Genomic DNA, 23,833 nt, shown 5'->3' on the forward strand with positions numbered 1-23,833 from the left:
ATCCTGGCAGTAGCAAACTTTGGCCTCATTCAAAATCATTCCATTTATATAATGTGTTTACAACTGCATTGTCTTTCTGATAACAAAATATCGTTCAGATCAGAATACACATGTTCTTATGGCAGTTTCTACATGGTATCAGCCCGAATCACCCTTCAGCTTTTGCCTGTTTATGAACTAAGTGTTACTATCTAGGCCCTCATTGTGTAATGTGGTTGCCACATGTGGCTACTGAGCCCTTGAAATGTGGCTAGTCTGAACTGAGATGTGCTGTAAGTGTACAATACACACTAGATTTTGAATACTTAGGAAGAAAAAAAAGTAAAAATATCTCATCAATAAATGTTCTATATTGATTATATGTTAAAATGATAATATTTTGGGTATATCGGAATAATTCTATTAAAATCAGTTTTACTTTTTGTTTGAAATTTTACATTGCACATGTGGTTCACATTATATTTCTCTGGGACAGTGATCTGTGCATTTATTTGTGGTACCTCTTACCAACCTTCCTTCCCAGTAGAGCTCCTCACGGCCTCAGTGTCTGGTTCAGTATCAGTCTGTTCATTTTGTATGTTCCTGTTGGGAATCTCAGTATTCCTCACTGCTTCTCTCTTTCTCTAGTTGGCCACTTATCTATCTTAGTAATTATCAGTCATATTGCTATAAAATTACCTTTGAGGAGTTACCTATATTTGATTGATTCTCATAGTTCTTAATGTAAAGGGAATACTTCTATGAATTTTTTTAGGATGTTATGCATTCTTTATATTTTCTGGCTTTACTACATGTACACGTATATTATCTTATAAACATTTTAAAAATAACTACATTTCCTTCAGGGCACTATTTTTTCAACTAACCACTAAAATTTAACCTCTTATTTCCAAAATGTTGTAGTATGGCTTGGAAAGAATTATGAGTGAAGAGAGGAGTCTTTCTTTGTTAGCCAGAGCCATTGATCCTGAGAAGCCCAGTATGATGACGGATGTGGTTAAACTCCTTTCTGCAGTGTGCATTGTAGGGGAGGAAAGCATGTAAGTCTTCTCAACTTATTTCTCTCATTACATAATAATTTAATACAGTTTGAGTCATATAATGTTTTCATTATTCTATTTTAGTCTAGAATTTACTTTAAAAAAATGAACTATACTTAAGCAGGTGATTTAGATTTATATTGGCTGAACAGAAATGTTTGAGTAGTAATTTTTTTCTCTTAATCAATATACTAGTTATGGGCTAACATGTTTCTATGAAAAATGGATTTCTTCATTATATTTAAACTGTTCTGAACTCAAAACCTAAATAAACATTCTAAATGGAGACTTTGAAAAATATACAAATTGGTTCTGTTTCTTATTTATTTATTTATTTTTTGGATAGAATTAATTCAATAATAAGTGTGTAATTGATAATGTAATGGTTGAGGGTACAAGGTCCTTGACAGTAAAGTACATACGAAAGTTTTAACTTTAAAGACATTATCCACAATTGCTAGAGCTGTAACTAAAAGACCATTACATACATATTAAAAGATAAATAAAAATAAACCTGTTTTTCTTTTTAAGGAAGATTAGTGTTCTTATTACAAGAAAGCATTTAAAATTTATTTAAAATACTTTTTATAAATGATAAAGATATACAAACTGCACAACCAAAAGAACAAACAGAAATGGCCCTCCCTCCTATAAGGGTAGGCAGAGCCCTGTAAGTGAAACCTCCTGCACACATTTAAAAATTGTCCATGTAGAGGTCCTGTGGGGCCGATGACTGTTGCGCTGCTCAGTTTGGACTTAGTTGGAGAGTCAACAGGCACCACTCAGCCCTGGCCCTCTGCCCCCATATGTAGCTATAGTGTGTATCCCTGGATGAGGCCGTGCCTGCTGCAGTCCCAGCTGCAAAGCCAGGCGTACAGCTTCTGCACTTTCCCATTTTAAAAAGGCCATGTTAATTTTGGTGCAGAAACCTAAGTGTGAGTTTAATGTCGACACATAAGATACTTCCTGTTCTCCCCCAACTCCTTTCTGCTCCTCCTCCATCCTCCTCCCTTGGCTTCCCTCCTTCCTCTTCCCCCCTCTCTCCCTTACTTCTTGTTTCTTCTATCTCTTCTTCCCTTTTCCTTCCCTATCCCTTCCTCCCTCCTTTCCTTTCTTCTTGTCCTTCTCCTTTACCTTCTCTTTCTTAATCCTCTTCCTCTTTTTCCTCCTCCCTCTTCTACTCCTCCTCCTCCACTTCCATGTTATTTGTATTATTTCTTGACTTCAGGATAGGTCATTAAAATGAGTAAATAACTCTTAGGACTAAAGTGTCTACGTCCACAAACTGTGTGAGCTTTTACAGTATGCTGGGTACTGTTAGCATAAGCATTCTTTAAAGAAGTAGCAAGTATACTTCTTGCATAACCATTATTCTTTATATTTGACTGTAATTCCTTAGTACTATATGTTTTTGGGCACCAGAGCTTCATTTATTTATACTCAAGACAGAGTAGGGTTGTAGTGGTTAAGAGCATTTATATAGTGCTCACTACACAGGTTTATCATTTAGTAGACCTGAGACCCTAGACAAATGGCTTAACCTTTTTCTTCCTCAGTTTCCTAACCTATAATATGGGATAAAAATAATTATCCCATATTATAGAGTTCATAGAATTATATACATTAAAAATGGTTAATATTTGTAAACCGGTTTAAATAGTGTCTGATGTGTAGTAAGTAGTATATAAATGCTTGGTAAATAAACATGATCATAGGGTTATTATGAGGAATAAATGAATTAAAACATGTAACATAGTTCATGCTTGATATGTGCTATATGATCAGTAAGCTACTTTTAAAATGTTATTGGTTGCCTAGGAGTAGTCACTCTGGAGTTTAGTAGATTAAGCTATTGTATTGGGTTATTTGGGTTATTTGCTGTTTGTAATTTACTTTATAATTTCAAATTTTCCAATAGCCTTGAAGAAGTTTTAGAAGCTTTAACATCATCTGGAGAAGAAAGAAAAATTGACAGATTTTCTTCTATTGTGGAAGGTCTTCGGCACAATTCAGTTCAATTGCAAGTAGGTTTCATGTTTATCATTCATACTGTTTTTTGTAACTGTTTCCTGATTGACTTATATTTAATACTGTAGTATGAAACCCCACATGCCATTTAATATTTTATAGCATTTTAAATAAATACAGAATTCTAACATATCATAATTTATCTTATAGATACAAATTTATGTACACCTATAATTATTTCCTTAGGTTCCTAGAAGTTGACTTACTAGATTTCTCTGTGAAATATATAATCATAGTCCATGAATTGTTATCTCAATTGTTGATTTTTATAATTTTTTAAGAAGTCTAGGCAATTGAGTGAATTGTGGCTTTTCGTTGTATTAGTTTTATATCTGAAAAGTTGAGAGTGTCCATGAGTAAAAAGACCAAGATACACTTAGAAAAATCCCTTCAAAGATTTTTTTTCTTTCAAAGATTTTTAAGCACTCCCAAAAAGTCACATTTAGACTTGAAACACTATAATACCCAAGCTGCATGTCTAATATTCATTTAATTTCTCCCTTTTTTTAAAGACACAAGAATTTTATTGCTGGAACTATTGTTACAATCATTGCTAATCAAACCTAAGTATTTTTAAGGAATTATCGATGACTGATTCCTACCTTCAAATTAAAAAAAAAATTAATTGGTGTGGTTGGGACCTGGCTATTGGGATTTTTGAAAGATCCTCAGGTGATTCTAATGTGCAATAAAATTTGGAAACCAAGGTGCTAATAGCTATGAAGTAAATCTGTTTCACACTTAATAGTAAAATATTATAGTTTTAATTTTTACTTGAAAGCTCTGTGTACTTTAGCCATTTAATTGTTTCTCATTGTGGTAGGAATGGAAAAGCCAGATCTTAGTGTTAAGTTAATAAAAAATAAACATGGTATTTGATGAAAAATCAGAAAATGTTAGGGACTGTCATATTAATAATTTATTATGACATTTCTGAAGACGGTATTTTGTGAATCTGCTTCTGGTGACAGTGTTTGTGAATGGTGGTGAGGAACCCTGTGTGACTGGTTTCTTGGGACAGTATGCAGACTTGAAGATCTGAGTACGTGTATGGTCACTATTGCGTGGGTCCAGTTCCTGGAGCTTCTGGAAAAGAGCTCCTCCTTCCACATCTGGGAGTGGGGGCCTGGGCTTTGTGTCCACCGCTGACCTCAACCCTGCTCCTTCAGTTCCTCGGTGGGCTGGGGTCTGTTAATCCATTTACCATTACCCTCATTTCCCTTTCCTTCTCATTTCTCATTGGCCCCAGATTTCCTGTTCACCACAGGACTAATGAAGAGTGAGCCTAAAAGAAACTGTGTAGAGAAAAGCTGAACAATTACTTTATCTGGGTTTTCCTCTAGTACTCATGTAACTTTTACTTGCACAGTGTTTGTGCAAATACCATTAGGTTATTAGATTAATTTTGGTAATTTGTGCAGCTTATTAGAAATTATGTCTAGTTTAAAAATCTCACTATGAAATGTAATAGTCCCATGTAAAGTTTATTCCCTAAGTAAAGACCTTTTGGTTCTAATGCATACTTTTTGTATTTAATGACACACATGTTACAGGAATGATGAAAACAATAGAGTTCTGAGTCAGGCAGGCTTGAATTTGAGTCCCAGCTCTTCACATCGTAGCTTTAGTGACTCTGGATCAGTTCCCAAATCTTTTCTATACTTCAGTTTTCGCAGTTGTAAGATGGCAATAATCTCAGTACCTAGCTCACTGTTGATGCAAGGATTACATAGGATATAGGTTTAAATGCTTAGTACGCTGCTTGGTTCATTAGCAGAAACGTTCAGTAAATGCTAGCTTTAAAAAGTAATTTTGGTAAATTAAAAAAATAAAGTCAGTGGAGATTAAATGTGATCTTCATTTTTTAAAGAAACATTACCAGTGTTGATATTAAAATTGATACTTTACTATACAACCCAGCATTTAATGAAAACTTGCTAATGAAAACTTATGTTCACACAAAAATGCATGCACAAATTTTTATAACAGGTTTATTTGTCATAGCCCCACACTGGGAACAACCCCGTGTCCCTCAACAGGTGAATGGTTACACTGTGGTACACCGTACATATAATACTATTCCACATCAAAGAGGAATGAACTACTGACTTAACGCAACTTGCGTGAATCTTCAGAGAATTATGCAGATTGAAAAATGCCAGTCCTAAAAGGTTACACACTGTTGAAAAATGCCAGTCCTAAAAGGTTGCCCAGTGTGGTTTCATTTATATAACATTCTTTTTTTTTTTTTTTTTTTTTGCCGTACGCGGGCCTCTCACTGTTGTGGCCTCTCCCGTTGCGGAGCACAGGCTCCGGTCGCGCAAGCTCAGTGGCCATGGCTCACGGTCCCAGCCGCTCCGCGGCATGTGGGATCCTCCTGGACCGGGGCGCGAACCCGCGTCCCCTGCATCGGCAGGCGGACTCTCAACCACTGCGCCACCAGGGAAGCCCTATATAACGTTCTTGAAATAACCAGATTATAGAGAACAGTTCTCTAAGAACAGTTTACTGCTTTACTGGTTGCCAAAGATTTGGATTGGGGTCCGGGAAAGTGTTGGGTGTGGCTGTAAATAAATAGCAGGAAGGAGTGTCGTGCAATTAAAGCAGTTCTGTATCTTGATTGTGGTGATGGTTACACAAATCTATACATGTGATGAAATTGCATAGAACTGTACATGCATACACAGATGAGTGTAAAGCTGGTAAAATCTGAAAAAGCTCTGTGGATTGTACCAATTTCAACTTCTTGGTTTTGGTATTGTACTATAATGATGCAGGATGTTACCAATGGGAGGAATTGTGTGACGAGTACTCAGGACCAACCTGTATGTATTTTTTTTTTTTTTTTTGCAACTTCCAATGAATCTATAATTACTTCAAAATAAAAGTTTAAAAAATCTTGATAAAATTGGGGTTCCAACTTTTTTTACAACATTATTACATCATTTGATGTTTGAAAGCTGTGAGGGAAAGGATAAAGAAGGGCTCTTTAAGAACAAAGTCAAGTTTTGCCTAGGTTAATGACATGATTGACTCATTAATTGGAAAGTTTGACTATTGCAACCTTAAAATTCTTGGTTATTTGGCATATTAAATTTGTTTTGGCTACCAGACATTAAACTAAATCTATCTGGTCTTTTAAAATCCTGATTACTGTATGAACTTGAAGGCAAACTACATGAGTCAAAAAAATTCTTGGGTAAATTTATTCATTTCTATTATGGGTAGTTAGTCTGATTTTACTGAAGGTGCTAAGTTATGGAAAAATAACTTTATAGTTACGATAAAATATGATAAAAAGAACTATTAATTAAAAACTATAAATTAAGATTACTATTCCATAGAAGACAGTAAGACTTGAAGAAATGAAAATATATTCGTCTAGAGAATTGATATAATTTTGAAATGATTTTTTTAACAGTTTTATTGAGATAAAATTTATTCATTTAAAGTGTACAATTCCATGTTTTTATGTATATTCAGAACGGTGCAATTTTCACCACAATCAATTTTAGTACATTTTCATCATCCCCAAAAGAAAGCCCTCATGCCCTGGCCATCACCCCTCGGTGCCCTCATTATCTCTAGCTGTAGGCAGCCAATACTCTACTTTCTCCCTCTATAGAGTTTTGTATTCCATATGTTTGGTATCAGTGAAATCACAGAGTATGTGGTCTTTTCTTCCTTCTTTCACTTAGCATAGTATTTTCAAGGTTCATCCATGCTGTAGGATGTATCAGAGCCTCATTTTGTTGTGGTTGTTGTTGATGCCATATATGATGCTGCTGTATGGTATCCGGCATTTCGTTTATCAGTTGTCAGGTGGTGGGCATGTGGGCTGTTTTAAACTTTTTGGTTATTGTGAACAATGCTACTGTGAATATTTGTGGGGATGATTTCTTTCTTAATGACGGCTTATTTGCCATATTTAGTGTTAAGGCATTAAGGGTGGAGAGGAGGGGCTAGCAGCAGCCTCTTTCTGGACAGCTGTGGAAATTGCTTGAGGAATTTTTATCAGGATACAGGTGGCTGATTATATTAGCTTTTATGAAACTAATTGCTTAAGTTGTAATTAAGTATATTTTCTGTTACACTTAGTAGTGTCATTATTTTTTGATGTCCTATAAACACTATAATTTCTTGATATAGTTTTTAAAGTTTAATTTTCAGTGAGAAGTGAAAGGTCATTTTAGCATCATTTAAATTCATTTCTTGTGAATTGTTCTCAATTGAACAATTCAAAGAATTGTTCTCAATTCTAATATTCCCTACTAAACCATTTTGTTGTGTGTTTATACTCTAATGGATGTTTCTTCTTCCTGTTAAGTCAAATGTATGAAATAGCTAGCAGGTAGCAAGCTTAAGTTAAGAGTAAAGTTATTGTTTTCCTGATAGCTAACTTAGGGGGAAAAAAGTAAGTAGATTCTCTTTTCTGGGGTTGCTAATTCTATTTCCTTTAAAATGATCAAGCAGTACTTTAGTAATATCTAAATACTTTTCTCTCTGGGTGTTTCTAAAGTTAACAAAAATAAAAAAAATATTTTAGAACTAGCTGATTATCAATTTTCCCATAAAGCTATTGCTCTAAGTACCCATTTTATTCCATTAGCTATTTAAGTTGCATTTATTAAAATGTACTAGTCAGGGGTGATATTAGCAAATGAAATTAAAAATAAAACTTGTTTGTTTGTCTCTGAATAAAATAGAAACCAATTGTTTGCTTTTAAATTGGAGAAAATGGGAGATAGTAAAATTTAAAAATTCCTCATTTTTCTCTTAGTGCAAAGTATATTTATTTCAAAGTACTTTTTAAGGGAGGATTGTTACATTTACTTAAGTCTGCTAATAATAATGATGAAGATAATGTGACTACCTCTGATTCTGATAGGGTCCAGTCTTCATGTGTGTGATTAGCTCCTTGTGTTGCCTGGGTCTTCCTTAGAAGAGGGTTGGAATAATGTGAGTGCACCAATCTCTAGTATCTGTCACACTTTGATTTTCATTGTTATTTTCATTTCTATCCTCTTATTATTATTTTTTCTTTCTATGTGTGTCTTCTTTCTTCTCTTGTTAGAGCCATACTTTGCTAGAGTGTCAGAAGCATTATCTAGATCCTAAAGAGTTTGTTCAAACCCATGTTGTTGGGCATAGGGCTGATGGGATTGTGGTAGATTTTTGTCAGGAAAGGAATCAAAGTATGGGAATCCTGCAGTTTTTGGGGTTGGCTATTTGACTTTTCCTCTGCATCTGTGTCCTCAGTGACGGCACGCTGTACCTTCCCTTCCTATGGCGTCTTCCTGGACTCCTGGAGTGTCAAGAACACAAAGAATCTGTGGTTTTATGCCACTTGTAAACTACTGTGTTAGTCTGCCACACTTGTATGGGTGCTGCTGTCAAAAGACACAAACTCCTAGGTCAAAAACAAAGGACTTCAGTTACCCACAGCCATAGCAGTAGCTCAGGTATCAGCTTTGTCAACCCCAGTTTCCAGTTTCAGTGGGTTGTGTTATAGGGACGACACCCTGAGCTTAGAGAATCCAAGTCTGGTATCATGGGCAGCAGTTACTCTGACTGATACAGGCTGTGATGAGCTCCATTCCATTTGTTTCCCAGAGTATTTAATTAAGCCTGCTGGTCAGCAGTGCTCCAAGCAGCAGGTTGAGGCTGCCCTGCAGTACTGACCTCAGGCATGCCTTTCAGGTCCCAGATCCCATCAGCTGAACAAATCCTGTAAACCGTCAGGGTCTATCTTAGGACACCAGGAGGCTTTCTTATCTTCTTCTGTTGCTCTTTCACTCTGCCTGAGGTATTAATGATTGCACAGACTTCTCTTTGTTCAGCAAGGAGGACATCTGGGGCAACTCTTTCATCTGTAACAACCCTGCCAGTGAGTGAAAGCTGACCTGAGTGCCTTGCAAGGCTGATGCAGTGTCACTGATTACTTCAGCTAAAACCAGGGACACATTTCGTATCATCTGTTCTAATTCAGTGACTCATCGTAGGGATAACTGTCTGCAGGTGCACGTATGTAGTGATCAGTGTTCTCTCCAGGAAACTCCCCAGAGTAACCAAAGTTCGCCTGGGTGTGGAGAGATGGCCACAGTTGTCTGAGGCTGTACGTGTGCTGGTACTGTTTCCTCACACACCTGAGCATCTTTTATGAGCACCTCTGTGGTGTAAGTCATGGTGTTTTTGGAGAGAGAGGCATGTTAATGCCTGGCTTCCCCACAAGATACATAGTTTTGAAGGTGCACATGGTGTTCCTGGAAGGAACATGTTGTTTATAGTTGTTGGGGACCCCCAATTGGGATCTCTATCAGTTGGGGCTACCAGGTGACAGTGCTTTCAACAAGGCCTCCCAGCCAGCTGATAAATTTTTGGGTTCTCAGTTCAGGAAATAATTGAGTCCAGTCTTTATTTTGGAGGGACTGTCTGAAGACATGGCTGCAATGGCAGGTCGTGTTACAGGAGCTTGGAGAACACAGATCTTTCAGAATGGGCTGTGGGTCTGCCTTCCCTTTTGCTCTGGAGGGGAGATGCTGTCTCTGTCTTCCAAGATGGTTTGCTATACAGACATCCTTGTCAAGGTCTTGCAGAAGAAAACCATCTGTACCTCTACTTGCAATACATGCAGAGACACAGAGAGAATTGCCTGGCAGCAGAGAGCAGACCGTTGCACCTCCTTCTGTCACCTTTTCCTTCAGCCTGATGCTCCTGGTGTTGTTCTGTATACACAAATGTGTGCGTTTGTTGTACCTTGTTGTTGAGTGAATGGAACAAAACCTTCACTAATTTTGGTTCATATGATACTACAGAGTAGTAGTACAAAGTACTCTGTACTTTGAAATATGTTACTTGGCAATAATCGACAAATATGACATTGAAACAAATCAGTTACAATGCCTTTTTGAATTTAGCCAAGTTTATTAGCTTCTGTTTGTTTTGTTTCCCTTACCCCTTAAATGCTCAAAATGTACCCAAGTTTAATTTTGCACGAGACCAAACGAAGGTCTTCCTATAATGAATAGTCATATCTTGATTTACTGTTTCTTTTTGTTTCAAGTATCTCCTACCCCCTCACAAAAGTCAATGTTAACTAGAGTTATTTTTAATATCAAGTAAGTCGTTCGCACATTTAATGAAGGATACAGAGTGTAGTAGAACGTTTATCTTTAGGATCACTGTTGGGGCATTCCAGAAGGATGCAGAGATCAATTTATTTTAATTCCTCTCTTTTTTTACCACTACTTTTATTGAGGTTTGCAGCAGTTTGGTTACTGTATCTATATGAATCAAACTGTTAAACATATTAAAATGGACTAGTAAATAATATGCCATTAAGCTAATAAACATTAAAGAAACAGTAAAATAATACACCAACGTGAACTCATATTGTCATGTGGAGCACACACCTACTAAACTAAAAAAAACATTTTTGTCCTAGAGTATACTGCCAATTTTCTGAGTCTGTGTAATACATTTTTTCACTTCTGCTACAATAGACCACCAAAAAGATACACTTAATTCATGACTGAAGGTAACTGCAAAATTTCATAATTAACCAGTCAATTAGTTAATTATTCAGAGATTGCCGTTCAGGGTTCTGCTAGATATTAGAACTATAAAGATGAATGAAATACACTGCTTAAGTCCTTAAGAAGCTTATACTCAGGAATTTATAGCTGGCTAATGTTTCATATGAAAATTGTGATACTAGGAGTTTCAACAAAATGGGAGAACACAGAAGAAATTCATGATGTCTCAGGGGGAGTGTCTGAATAAACCTTTAAAAATTCAAGTTCTGTCTTGAATCCAACTGTTCCTGTTCATATAAATTAGGGCCTCTTGAATCCTTCAGTTTATTTCTCTGCATCTGTATGAGATATATGCAGTTACCTCAAGCTCTGACTTGTCCTCTTACTGTGTTCATTTACCGAATATTTAATTGGAAATATAAGTAAAATTATAGGACTTTACATATGCTGATATACTTCACTCTTTCTGTGTTTGTCTACATAATGTAGTAGTCTATTTTAGTTTATATTCTGAATTAACACATGAGATTTTAAAATTCTTTGGAGTTTCTTTAGTTGCACTGGAGGCAAGATATTTCTCTATAAGCATCCTTTACTCATTTTAACTTGATAATGTAGAATTTGATTGTGCAAAGAGAGACAGATGATTTCTGCTATGGGGTAGAGAAGATGAATAGCGGTCTGACCTGTGTCTTCCAGGCCCAGATAGTAAGTATTCACAGATTCTGATAGGATTTTTATTTAAGTACTTTACTGGTGCTTGTTTCCAGTCTGAATTTAGCTTTGGAAGCTGATATGTTTTCAGTGTAGTATAGCCATCATTTTACATGTGAAAACATGTTATATTCAGGATGAAATATGTTGACCAAGTGTGAACTTTCTAAAGAATGTTTGCTTTTGCTGTTTGTTGGATACCTTTTCAATTCCTTCCACATAATCATGGAGAAAGCATCTGTGCTGGTGGCCTTTGCAAAACCTGGACAGGCCTGTGTTCGAGGCTCAAGCATCACTGCTGTTAGTATACCTGGCATTTTGTACTTAAACTTGTTTGTCTGAAAAGGGTTGGAAACCAAAGGTTAAAGATGCATAAAGTGTTTATTTTTTCTCCTGTTTGTGTTGCACATAGTGATAGACAGCAGTAAATTAAATTGTGTGCTAGAGGAACTTTAGGTGATGCATATTCACATGTGAAGAAACCTTCTCACTTCATTTTCAAGGGCAGAAAGCTGCTTTGCTGATTAAGTGATGTCAATTCCAGCATGTGTCTTTGTCTTGCTGTTTAACCTCTTTCTACTTCTAAAGATTTTCCTTTGATCATTTGCCTTGTTCTTAAGATTGCCTTTGACAAGCTCTATCCCTCATATTGAATATCTTTGAGATTTTTGCTTACAGTTTATCTACTTTGTCCCCTGTTATATGTCTTTACCCCTCTAGTTTACAACATTGCTGACATTTGTCCCACTATTTGTAATTATTGTTTTGTCTGCTTATTTTCCTAATCCTTGGCTATGTGGGGTTTGCTGGTCTCAGCTTTTGTAGGACATTTTCTGTCTGTTGCTGTTCTTGAGGAAATCCTCAACTGTTCCGAATTCTAGCTGGATATGTGTGTGCCTCTGTGTGCAGACACATCTTTATAGCTAGAAGTTATGTTAAAAATACCTTTTCTCATGTAAGGCTCCTTTTTGATAATTGGGGCAAGAGTAACAAATGAGGTTACAGCATTTACTTTCCATATCATTAGAACTGAGTACATATCTAACACCTAAAGATGTGTCGAACTTATAAGCCTTGTTTAAACCAAAGGTTAATGAGCAGTATTTCTAAAGTATAAAGGTACATTTGGAGCAAGGAGAATATTTTAGAGCCAATTTTAATTGTATGCTTTCATTTACTGGTTGCATATGGTACATGTGAGAAGAAAATGTTTTCCATGTGCAGCAGCAGTTCTGTCCCTTTGTAGAAACTTCTCGTCAAGTCACCAATTTGCCAGATGCAGTGGTAATTATCTTATTTGACCTATTAGAGCATTTGACACAGTTGATCACTCTCCCTGTTGACTCACTTTTCTCCCATTCTTCCAGGACACCACAATCTCTTCATTTATCTTCTACCATGTTGACAGCTTTTTACTTTTCTTTAACTCATTTCCTCAACCTTCAAATCAAAACCTACAATTGAAATGTCCCAACCAGTTCTTGTACCTCCTCTTCTCTCTCTCTTTACTACTCTCTCAGTGATTCCATCTAAGGTCTTGGTTTTTACATACAAATGCTATGGTAATCTCTTTCTCCAACTGGAGTCTCCTATATCCAATTTCCTTTTCTAGTTTTTTCGATGAGGATCAATAATAGACAATATTTCCAACTTAACATCTCCAAAACTTAAGTCCTGATCTTTCTTCCCAAGCCTGTTTCCTCTGTTTATGCTGATTTTTTCCTAGCTTAATAAATGTCAGCCTTTGAATTGCCCAGGCAATTCAAACTGTGGATTCAATCTTGCCTCCTCTCTTTCTATAGTAGTGATTTCTGTCTTTTTCATTTCATAGCTGCATCCCTAGCACCAAGAAGTGCTTAGTAGACATCATTAACAGGCTTGGAAGGAATGAAATGCATGAGCTAGTAAACAGAGAAGGTCTGGTGCCCAAAGATAGAACCTTCAGATAAGTTAGGATGCTCCCAGGAGGGCAGAAACTCTTGTTTTCTTACCCTCGTCAGTTCCAGAGGAAGGTGGCTTTTGCCTGCTGTTGAAACTGTTAGTATGGCATAATTAGTGCAAATTAATGGAGATCATATATGCTACATTTTGGGAAAATCAAACAGAACATGGTGATTAATTCTTTATGATGAATATCACAATTTCATTATTTCCTTGAGCTTCTGTTAATATTCCAGCATTCACTAATTTCTTAAATGAATGTATGATTCCTAATGTACATTTCAATCTCAGAATTTTAGAAGCAGGATTTATCCTATTCTCCTGTGAAATTTGTTTCTTTCCTTGCATTTTATGTCTCCGTTAATGGTCCCACCTCCTATCTAGTTGAACAACAAAGGTGGGAGGACTTGTAAATTCTTTTCTTTTGCCTCAACCACATGTTCACCCAGCCATCAAATGTTTTTCAAATGTTGTTCAAGACCTCCTCATCGCTCAACGAAGCTACCTGTATGATAGCTTCTTAACTTGAATCTATTACCTCTATTATCACCGCTCCTGCATAAAATCCTTTATGATTTCCCCTATTTCCAGCTGAGTCAGAAAGTTCTGATTCGGCACATGAAGCTGTGCCTCCTCTGTCTGGCTTCATCTTTATTGGGTCCTTCCCCTGTTCTCCCACTTTCCGCCTTACAAACTGCTCAGGAAATCTGAATTCCTTGTAACTCAGCAAAAGAGCCCAGATCTTTGAACATGTAAACTGCTCTGCTTTAAACATCTTGGTCCTCCTTTTCATCTGGCTGTCTCCCTATTAATCCTTAAGAGTCAGTACTGTTCCTCAGCTTTCCTTGTTTTTATTTACTGTCTCCACATTCTCATCATATACTGAACACATCTCTTACAGTACATAGTATATTTGTGTTACTGAACCTGCTTATCTTCACTAGGGGAGGCAACATGTCCTATTTTACCTTTTTAGTTCCTGAGCCTTTTCTACTGTCTCTAGGAATTGAGTTATATGGGATAGATGCCAGATTGGCTCCCACTTATGCTGGTATGCTATACCAGTGTGAAATCATGTGATAAAAAACGTCTAAATGTCTCAATATATGTATTAGAAACCTAGAAGGAACTCTTTGGTCTTTATCTTGATTATAGAATTTTTTATCTGTAAGGATGTAAATCAATACATTTTACTGTATGTAGACATATGTTTACATGATATAAATTAATCAAAGAGTGGTTGTAGGTCATGATAGTGGCAAATTACTGTTACAGTTGGGAAGGGATCCTAAAGAATTAAATTCATTCTTTTGGCTTAAGTCAGTTCCTAGTTTTCTTTTTATGAAAAATTGCCTTTTAAAACGTTTCCTGGGAATAATTTGGATGATTCTTTTCCCTTCTTTCTCCTCAATTTCATGCTAATATTATTCTACACATATCAACTTTCCATTTAGGTGATATTTGCTGCTAATTTTTATGTTGTTTATTTTTGCTTCTTTCTTTGAGTTGTCTATAATTTGCATCTTTTCCTGGAAACCTGGTGGCTAATACTAATTTAATTTCTCTGAACGTAGAGAAATTAAATTAGTATGCTAATTTAAATATTTGTATGCTGTTTGAGATCTTTTAAAATGCTGAAAAAAACATTTGTGGGTATTGGGTAATGACTGGCAAGGAAGTGGAAAGAAAGCATTTTAAACTTGACTTTCTGACATGAACTGGTTACAGCTGAGTGAACGTGTACTGGAAAGGTAGACGCTGTTTTAAGTTTTTTCTTTTTTTCTTTTAAATATGTTTTCCTTTTCCCTCTCTTTCAAGTTTTGACAGTAGAGGCATGCTGGCCAGATTTTAGTGTTTAGATATCAAATAGAACAATTATAATATATTTCAACCAGCAGGAACTGAGACCCCTGTTGGTGTCTTAATCCCAAAATGGCATTTTAAATTTATATAAACCTTAAGGGATGGAAAAAGGACAATTTAGGGAACACCATGAGTAAGCTGGTCTTTCTTGTTAGATTTTGGTAGAATGTGGACTTAGAAAAATAACATCATCAACAACAGCAAAGAATTCTTTGCTTCTCTAGAAGCAACCTCTTTTGCTTCCATTATATAGATTTTGGATAATGAAAGATATAATTCAGCCAGGGATTAAAAAAAAAGGAGATCCAGGTTGAAATTTGGAGTGTTAAATATGAATGGGAAAATACAGCGATTTTTAATTTTCATCATTTAAGTTATAAACTAAAGCATTTAGTTAGCTATGTTATTTCTTTATGTCTTCTTAATAAGCGTAACACACAGTAAGCTGAATTTTTGTCAAAGTGTGGGAACCATTGCCTGATAAGTTAACTTCTAGTAATTAGCTGTGCAATGTTCATAATATAATTTTTGGTTATAACAACCCCATTAACTAGTTTCAGGCCTTTGCTAACTCTCATTGACTTAAAGTCTTTGGGTTTCTCTTGATGAATGAGAAATTATTTTATTATCCTATTTTAGGATAGGATCTATCTAAGGATATTTATAGTTTTTCAACTAGTGTGTGTTCAGTTTATGTCTTATGTGTATGCAATGATATTTTTGGAGAAGAACTTAACTTTTGGTTGGAGTGAATTAAAAATTCCACTGAAACTATATTTCTTGTCTAATTTATAATTGACTAAAATATTTTACATACAAATTATCGTTTTAATAGACTCACCTGTGAAGGAAGATATTTGATAATACTTGGAACACAGCCTTGATGTTTCAGTTCTATTACTCCTTTAATGTCAGAATCCAAGTCTAAGTCTTGCTGTGTAATTTATTGTAGGTAGCATGTATGCAGCTTATCAATGCCCTTGTTACATCTCCTGATGATTTGGACTTCAGGCTTCACATCAGAAATGAATTTATGCGTTGTGGATTGAAAGAGATATTGCCAGTAAGTGCCCTGCAGTCTCCTTATTAATATTTAAATTAGAGAAGTACTTGAGTAGGGGGAAATTTAGATAAATTACCTTCAAGAATAATTTATCTGTGGGAAAAAAGGCTTGAGTATAAAATCTAATTTTGAAATAGATGATAAGGTTTGAGTATTATTTAACACTTTAAGTGTTTGAATGCTGTAAATCAAGTTGAATGGTTGGTTTATTGTTTATGTTTTTCATTAATTTTTTGCATCGTTAAAAACAAAACTGTTCCTTATAACTCCTATTTAATATCTCTAGAATTTAAAACGTATTAAGAATGATGGCCTGGATATCCAACTTAAAGTCTTTGACGAGCATAAGGAAGAAGATTTGATTGAGTTCTTCCATCGCCTTGAAGATGTTAGAGCTGAACTTGAATATCCTTTTGTTCTGAAGTCTAATCAAATATGTAAAATTACTGCTAACCCTTAAACAGCCCCCACCCCATAAAATATTAAACTTCTGAAGCCATTTCTAGATAAACGATATAAAATCAAACCTTTATTGAATCAGAAGGATGTTTGTATAAACCTTTTTTATTTTATTAGTTTATGTGCGTTTTTGTGAATACATGCATATGCAAATGGATGTTACAATCTACAAATGGATGCTTTTTAGACAAGCCTCTTATGTATACATGTACAATCTGTTCTTTTTGTTTGGTACCTCCCCTCCCCCTAGTCCCTTCATCATTAGGAATAGGTGCCCTTAGCCTGCTAGTTAGTTCCTACCCTGTACCTTGGGTGTATCCTCATACGGGCCTTTGTTAATTCTGTGCATCTGCAGATGTCTGTGCTTGTCCAGAGATCTGCCACCTTTCTGTCTTCCACTGGGGCTGCTCCATGGTAGGTAATGCCTGGCACCAGCCCTCTTGGTCAGGGCTCCCCCAGAACCCAAAGACTTCATTCACAACCAGCTGCCCACTACTCTTTCTGCCAGCAGTATCTTGGCTCAAGAGAGGAATATTGGTTGGAGTTGATTGTGGAGGAGAAGCCAGGAAGTGTCAGGTCAGGTTGTCATTTGCACATAGTTTTCCCTCTATTCTCATTCCTAACTACATGTGTTTTATTATATGCTGAGTATATATGATGCCTATTTTAGGTTAAGATACACAGTAATCTTTCGAAGCCTTACAGAGCAGATTCTGTGTCACATTATTGCAGTTGTTCGGTATAGAGGATAAATAAATCCATATATTCCTTAATCAGTTTACTGAAGCGAATGATCTTCACAACATGGTGTGGAACACAGTTAAGGAAACCAGAGCAGAGGGATATTTCATTTCAATTCTGCAGCATCTTTTGCTGATTCGAAATGATTATTTTATAAGGTAAGAGGAAGCTATATTCTAATATTTTCTTTCACTAATAAAATTCTATTAATTGTGAAATTCACCTGATGTTTGATTTGGACAAGCAAATATTTTTAAGTTTTGTATTTCTTTCATAATATTGATTCATAGAATGCACTGTTTCCTCTGGGCATATATTTAGGTGGAAAATGGTATAAAATGATATTACTATTACTTTCTAAGCTCCAGCAGATTCTTGGTTACAACTTTTCAGCTGAATAAAAATGCAAACTAGCAACAAATTACTAGTTTACTGCGTGATGAATAATGTTTTCTGGTTAGTCCCTAGGCAGTAGGAATGGCAGATACTAAACATCACTTTTATTAGTGTTTAAGTAGCTAGCAAGTTCCTTAATAATACAGTTGTGTTTAATGTTGCTAATGTATCAGAAAGCTAGACAAATGACTTCTCAAGTTTGATTATATCCTAGACATCTTGAGCGTAACAAATTGTTTAAAGAAAATAATTGTTTATCCATGTTTATCTGTAGTTATATATGGATAGTAACACTTAAGCTGCTGGACTGTTATGAAGATTAAAATGGTAACATGAGTGAGACTCCTAGCCAAATATCTGGCATATGGTGTATGCTCAATAAATGTCCTCTATACCCTCTTAACTCTTTTATTACTGTTTTATGAAGGAAGCTGAGATCTTTGAATATAAAACCATTTTGGTCACCTTTAATTTAATTTTGCTGAAATTTATTCTCAAATACTATGGGTAGTATGTCTTTTCTTACTCTAATTTCAAGTAGAAGGAGTTGCTAGACAGTCTCATTCAGGCTGTGTCCTCTAGGTGATGTCAGAGGGTGCAATTTAGGTTTTTGATGTACCTAACAAGTGAATAGAATAAAAGTCTAAACGTGGTAAAACTTTAGGTTCTTTGAGATGAGCACAGATCATCCACCCTACCTCTTTCCTTTGTAGAATTGGGAAGTCCCAGTGGTATTCTAAAATAGAGTTCAGGAACCTGTTTTGAGACTTCATTTGCTTCTTTCTCATAGTTTATTAAAATAAGACACTTTAAATATTTAACCACTCTATAAATGCTAGATAAAAATACTAATACTTGATTAATAATATTTTTAAGTATCATAGGTACCCCACTAATTGTAATACTATACTCTCCTGAAGATTTACCTAAAAATAAACTTGGAACTTCCATTTATTCTAAAGTAGTCCCATCCTTTTCTTGATACCTGTGTGGTTGGTCCTGTCAACCTCTGATTTTTTGCTGCTTGAATTTCCAAGAATTTAAGACTGCTGTTTGCTTTTGAAGCGTTGAATGTGTCTACAGTGTTACAAAGGGGGTTATTTAATCCCTTCATCTGTGTTCCAGGGAGCATGTGGTTGTGTCTAACTTCAAAACAGATTAAAAAGCACAACTGTAGTGGGGCACACTCAGGCGAGCCTTTCACTTTAGTGGAATCAAGAGTCTAAAGAAATATTACATTGTAACATTACAAAGGGACATTAGTGAGGCATAGAAGTTCATCTAGTTTCGTCATTTTTTGAGTAGCACCTTTTAAGTTTGATACTCGTCTATGTTGCCTTCTTTCTTGGCTCTTTAAGCCCGAGGCCCTTGGTCTTTGTTCCAGATATGGTTGCTATGAAGGCAGAATTCTTCCCATGACTGCCGTAGTGAAGACGATCCCATCGATTCTTTCCTATGTTCCAAAATTCTCAGTTATTTATTACTATTATTGTTGTTGTTGATTCTTATAGTGAGTATACATTTATTACAAGATAGAGTCAGAATTGTGGTCACTTACATAATATTTTTATTATATATTCATCCTTTTAATTAACATACAGTAAATTTTACTCATTTTGCTGTGTAGTCCAAGATTCATAAATCTTGTTCTTTTGGTTTTACCTTCATTTTTCGGTTTTACTATCTCGAATGGACCTAGATTTCACCTTTCAGAAATATTCAGTTATCTGAACATTTTCAACTGATGAACATTTAAAATTAATATTGACATTAATAAATACAAATTTTGAAGTTTTTTATAAGTTAATTTTCATTGTAGAATGCAGAATATTGTCATTTAAAAGAATTAGTGGATAGGAAAATTAAAATCTTTGCTTACTTTCACATCTGGAACAAAAGGAAATTTTACTGAAATGGAACTCGATTGGAGAATGTACATCAAAGGTCCCCAAGAAAAATCAAATGCAGTAAGATAATTGGAAGGTGGATAGAAGATCAAATTCAATTCTGTAACAAATTACTAATGGCTTATTGTGTGCAGAATAGCATGTTGAATGTGCATGGGAGATAATTTCTGATATTTGGTAAAAAAAAAAACTGCAGAGAAAGTGAAGGTGATTTCAAAATATTCTCCAACAAAAATGACTTTTATTAATGAAGTAATAACATTTATGTTTATCCCTTAATTAGGTTGTTTACATATTCCTTTGACATATTCACTACCTTACCAATATCACTCATAGAGATTATTTTCTAGATTTACATTTCTGAATTCCAGACGTACATTGTTCTTTACTAGTATTGCCTTACTGAAAGAGTTTTTGCATGAATTTTCAGCTACATTATAAATGAGCTCATAATTTAGGGTGGTGGAAGTGAGAAAACACTTAAGGACATTATGTTTTTTAAAAACATTATACACAATAGCTGGTGTTAATTTAAGCCATGTTTTTATTAAAACAACATCAAGATAACATTAAATAAGAGTAAAAAAGGGACAGAGTGTGTCATCTCAGTTTTTAAATGTGATAGCTAGAAACGTGTGTGCAATTTATGTACCTCAAGTGTAAATGTGGTTATTATAGCTAAAATATTAGGGAATGGGAGATTATTTCATTGAAAGAAGTTGAGAAAATTGATGAAAGCATTGATAATACCTTCTTGCTTTAATTTGTATCCAAGAACACTATGTCTTGAATATTTTTACTCTATGACAATTAATGAACATTGTCTTATTTGCTAATGTTAAGCTGTAGTGAATTTTATTCAGCATAATGGATGGTTTATTAGGTACCAGGTAAATAGGTCCAGGGCAGTAGGTCATAGTATACAGGGAAGGAAGTCTCAAGTAGCTGGAGGCATCGTCACATATGTGGTGAGAAGGTGTTGGAGAGGAAAACTGTGCAAAACGTCATTGAGAAGAAATAGTCCTAGGTGGTGGTTCGGATGGAGGACTGTATTCATTAGAATATTACCCACCCTCTCTATCACTCTCTCTATCACTGTAGTTTGGTTTTGTTTGTAAAATCTTCTGGATATTTCTTTCATGTTTGTTGGCTTGAGTTTTAAGGGATGTATTTTAGCTTATTACTAACACAGGTGGATTGAACTTAATTGTACTAACACATGAAGCCTATTTGGGGATTTTAATTAAATTTAAATTTTGGACAAAAATTGTTATACTGAAGTTTTCTAGCTTGCTTTTGAGTAAGGAACATTCATTTGATATTGTTTATAATTCACAGTATCACAAACATTCTAAAAACAGTGAACTGTATGTTTTTAAGAACCTTCCAGATAATCTTTTAGAAAATATATCTTTTGGTTTGTATTAATAAAATGAATTAATGGTAGCTGTTTCAGTATGGTACAGTGATAGGTTGATGATCTCTGCTGAGGACTGCTTTTAAGTACATATCACTTCATTTTAATATTCTATTTCTTCCTGCCTACTAATTAAGTCAAGATTCTGACTTTTGCAAGAAAATGATCTTTAAAGCACACTGTATTTATAGCTAAAAGATCATAAAAAATGTAATGTGTTAAAATCATTAGAAGGAAAGTGGCAGTTGTATTTACTCTCACTCGCATGTTAAATCTATATGTCAACTGTTGAAACTATACAGTTGTATATTATTGAAGTAGAAATCAAGCTACTGAAATGTTTTGATGTAAAGTTACACTAATAGAGTGTACATTTATTCTTTTCCTTGGTTCTAGGCAACAGTACTTCAAATTAATTGATGAGTGTGTATCCCAGATTGTACTGCATAGAGATGGGATGGATCCAGACTTCACATATCGAAAAAGACTAGACTTAGATTTAAGTCAGTTTGTTGGTGAGTGTTTCTCTGTTATTTAAATGAAAATACCTTATGTCCCTTACCCATGGGTTAGTGCTAGAGTGTTGTTTCTCACAGTGTGTGCTGTAGACTCCAGAGGGTCCTGGATACCTTTTCAGGAGGTCCTAATAGTCAAAACTATTTTCATAACAATACTGAGACAGTTATTTGGCATTTTTACTCTGTTGGTATTTTCAGAGCAATATTGGGAAAACTGCTGGTACTTTGTTGTGAATCAAGGCAGTGGCACCAAACAGTATTAGTAGCCATGGGATTCTTTATTCTCAGTAAAACAAAAGAAATGAAACAAAAAAAGTGCCATTTTTAATTTAAGAATGTCCTTGATAAAGAACTAAAAAAAGTTAATTTTATTAAATATCTACCTTTGCACACACATCATTTCAATATTCTGTGTGACTATATTCAATATTCAATATATTGTGTGTGTGAATCACTTGTGCTGCAAACCAGAGTCCAATTGGAAATACTTGTGTAATCGTCTGAGCTGCCAGCTGAAATGCCTGCTTTTTTTTTTTAACTTTGAAAAAAGGATCGTCATACAAATTGGGGCTACTCAGATGTGAGTGTTTGGCACACACTTTCCTAAAAATGAAATAAAATGTGTCTGTAACTTCAATGAAAATGGTAGAATATGTTACCAATGATAAAATTGGAATATTCAAGTAAATATTTGAGTTTTGGAAAACTTGTACTTGCTACCATCATCTTGGCAGCTTTGCGGTCCTAAATTTTTTTCTGATGAGATCAGTGGTGGTATTACCCTATCTGTTTATTTTGATATTGTATGATGAGATGTGTCACCATTTGGAGGATCTGCATGACTCTGCAAACCACTCTTTCCCAAATGACCAGGGCTTGATGTGTCTAAATGATTTAAAAGTAACAGTACAAAATGGTCATTGACATCATACCCGATTTCACATTGTAACTAATGTTTAAGAAGTTACCATATGTCAAATCTTGGTTTAGAATTAAAAAGGAATATCTATTATTTGCATGAAGTTGTTTTTTCTTCATATAATATTTGAGTTCAGGAAGAAGTGTGGAATGTATAGAATGAGAAAGGAGTAGATAATACTAATGAGACTGATAAAGTGAATACTTGTTTCTCTCTGCAGGAGAGAAGAAATTAGGAGTTCTTGGGGGTGGGAGGGACATAGAAATGAAGAAAAATATGCTCTAAATATGTAGCAAACTAAAATGTGGAATGATTCTGAATAGTGTCTGAAGAGAAAACTTTTTCTACCTGGACATTAGGAATATTTTTTCTTGAGTAGGTGAGAGGTTTTGACATTGAATTCTTGAGAAGGAAATACTATATAATCTTTGAATACTTCTTGGCTATATAAGTGAAACATGTTACATAGTTATAATAAGTCCATTGTGTTTATTTATTGTAAATGTTTAGAATAAACTTATAGATGCAATGCAGAAGACTTAAGTACAGAAGAGAGTGTCCCTGTATTTACACGCTTAGGTGAGAGAGGACAGTAGGGGAGACAGATATTGGAAAGTATAGGGCACAGATAACTCCATATATTAAAAGAGGGATTCAAGAGATGCTGTCTGTGCAACAGGAATCAGAGGATTAAGTATTAATTTAGTGTTACAGAGCCAGCCAAATGAAAGTAAAATTATAAAAAATTGGGATTAGATGGGAAACAGTGTTTTCTTATTTCATAGTAGGAAATTATCTATAATGTCCTAAATAGTTAAATCAGAAAATAATGGTGTACACACTTTATTTAGAGTTAGGAAGCTAACCACCAGAGCTGTAAGAGGAAGCATTTAGGAAGTGGGACTGAGTTTTGGATGCAATGATTTGGTTGACTTTTGCTTCTTCTAACTTGTTCTGTGGTATATTTTCTTAAACCATGTTCATTATTACTTTCATTAAAAAAAGAAAGAAGGGATACAGTACATTCATGAGACATCCATAATGAATTCATTCATAATATGAATTACTTCTCCTGCCAGGTATCCCATCATGTGGATACATATCAGAGCTTATTAGTCAATCTATTATTGGTGGACATTTATTTGCAGTTTTTTGCTAACATAATATTTTAATGAATATTCTTGCTTAAAGGCAAAGTCCTAGAAATACATTACTGGGTGAAAGAAAATATTAATTTGAAGCTTTAGTATATATTGCATCATTTCTCATCAGCAAAGTTCCTTAATTATACT

General features: G+C 35.0%; 1 protein-coding gene across 2 annotated transcripts in view; it reads left to right on the forward strand.

Annotated features, from left to right (window-relative positions):
* DIAPH3 (diaphanous related formin 3) overlaps positions 1 to 23,833 on the forward strand; it is a 546,165-nt gene that overhangs the window by 164,961 nt on the left and 357,371 nt on the right. For both annotated transcript variants that reach the window (XM_049700932.1, XM_049700933.1), the window contains 6 exons: positions 904 to 1,040; positions 2,959 to 3,064; positions 16,074 to 16,184; positions 16,471 to 16,589; positions 17,426 to 17,542; positions 21,501 to 21,619. In XM_049700932.1, coding sequence (XP_049556889.1) covers positions 904 to 1,040; positions 2,959 to 3,064; positions 16,074 to 16,184; positions 16,471 to 16,589; positions 17,426 to 17,542; positions 21,501 to 21,619 — 709 coding nt within the window. The remainder of the gene's footprint in view (positions 1 to 903; positions 1,041 to 2,958; positions 3,065 to 16,073; positions 16,185 to 16,470; positions 16,590 to 17,425; positions 17,543 to 21,500; positions 21,620 to 23,833) is intronic.

Source organism: Orcinus orca, chromosome 18 (genome assembly GCF_937001465.1).
Source record: "Orcinus orca chromosome 18, mOrcOrc1.1, whole genome shotgun sequence".
Classification (NCBI taxonomy): Eukaryota; Metazoa; Chordata; class Mammalia; order Artiodactyla; family Delphinidae; genus Orcinus; species Orcinus orca.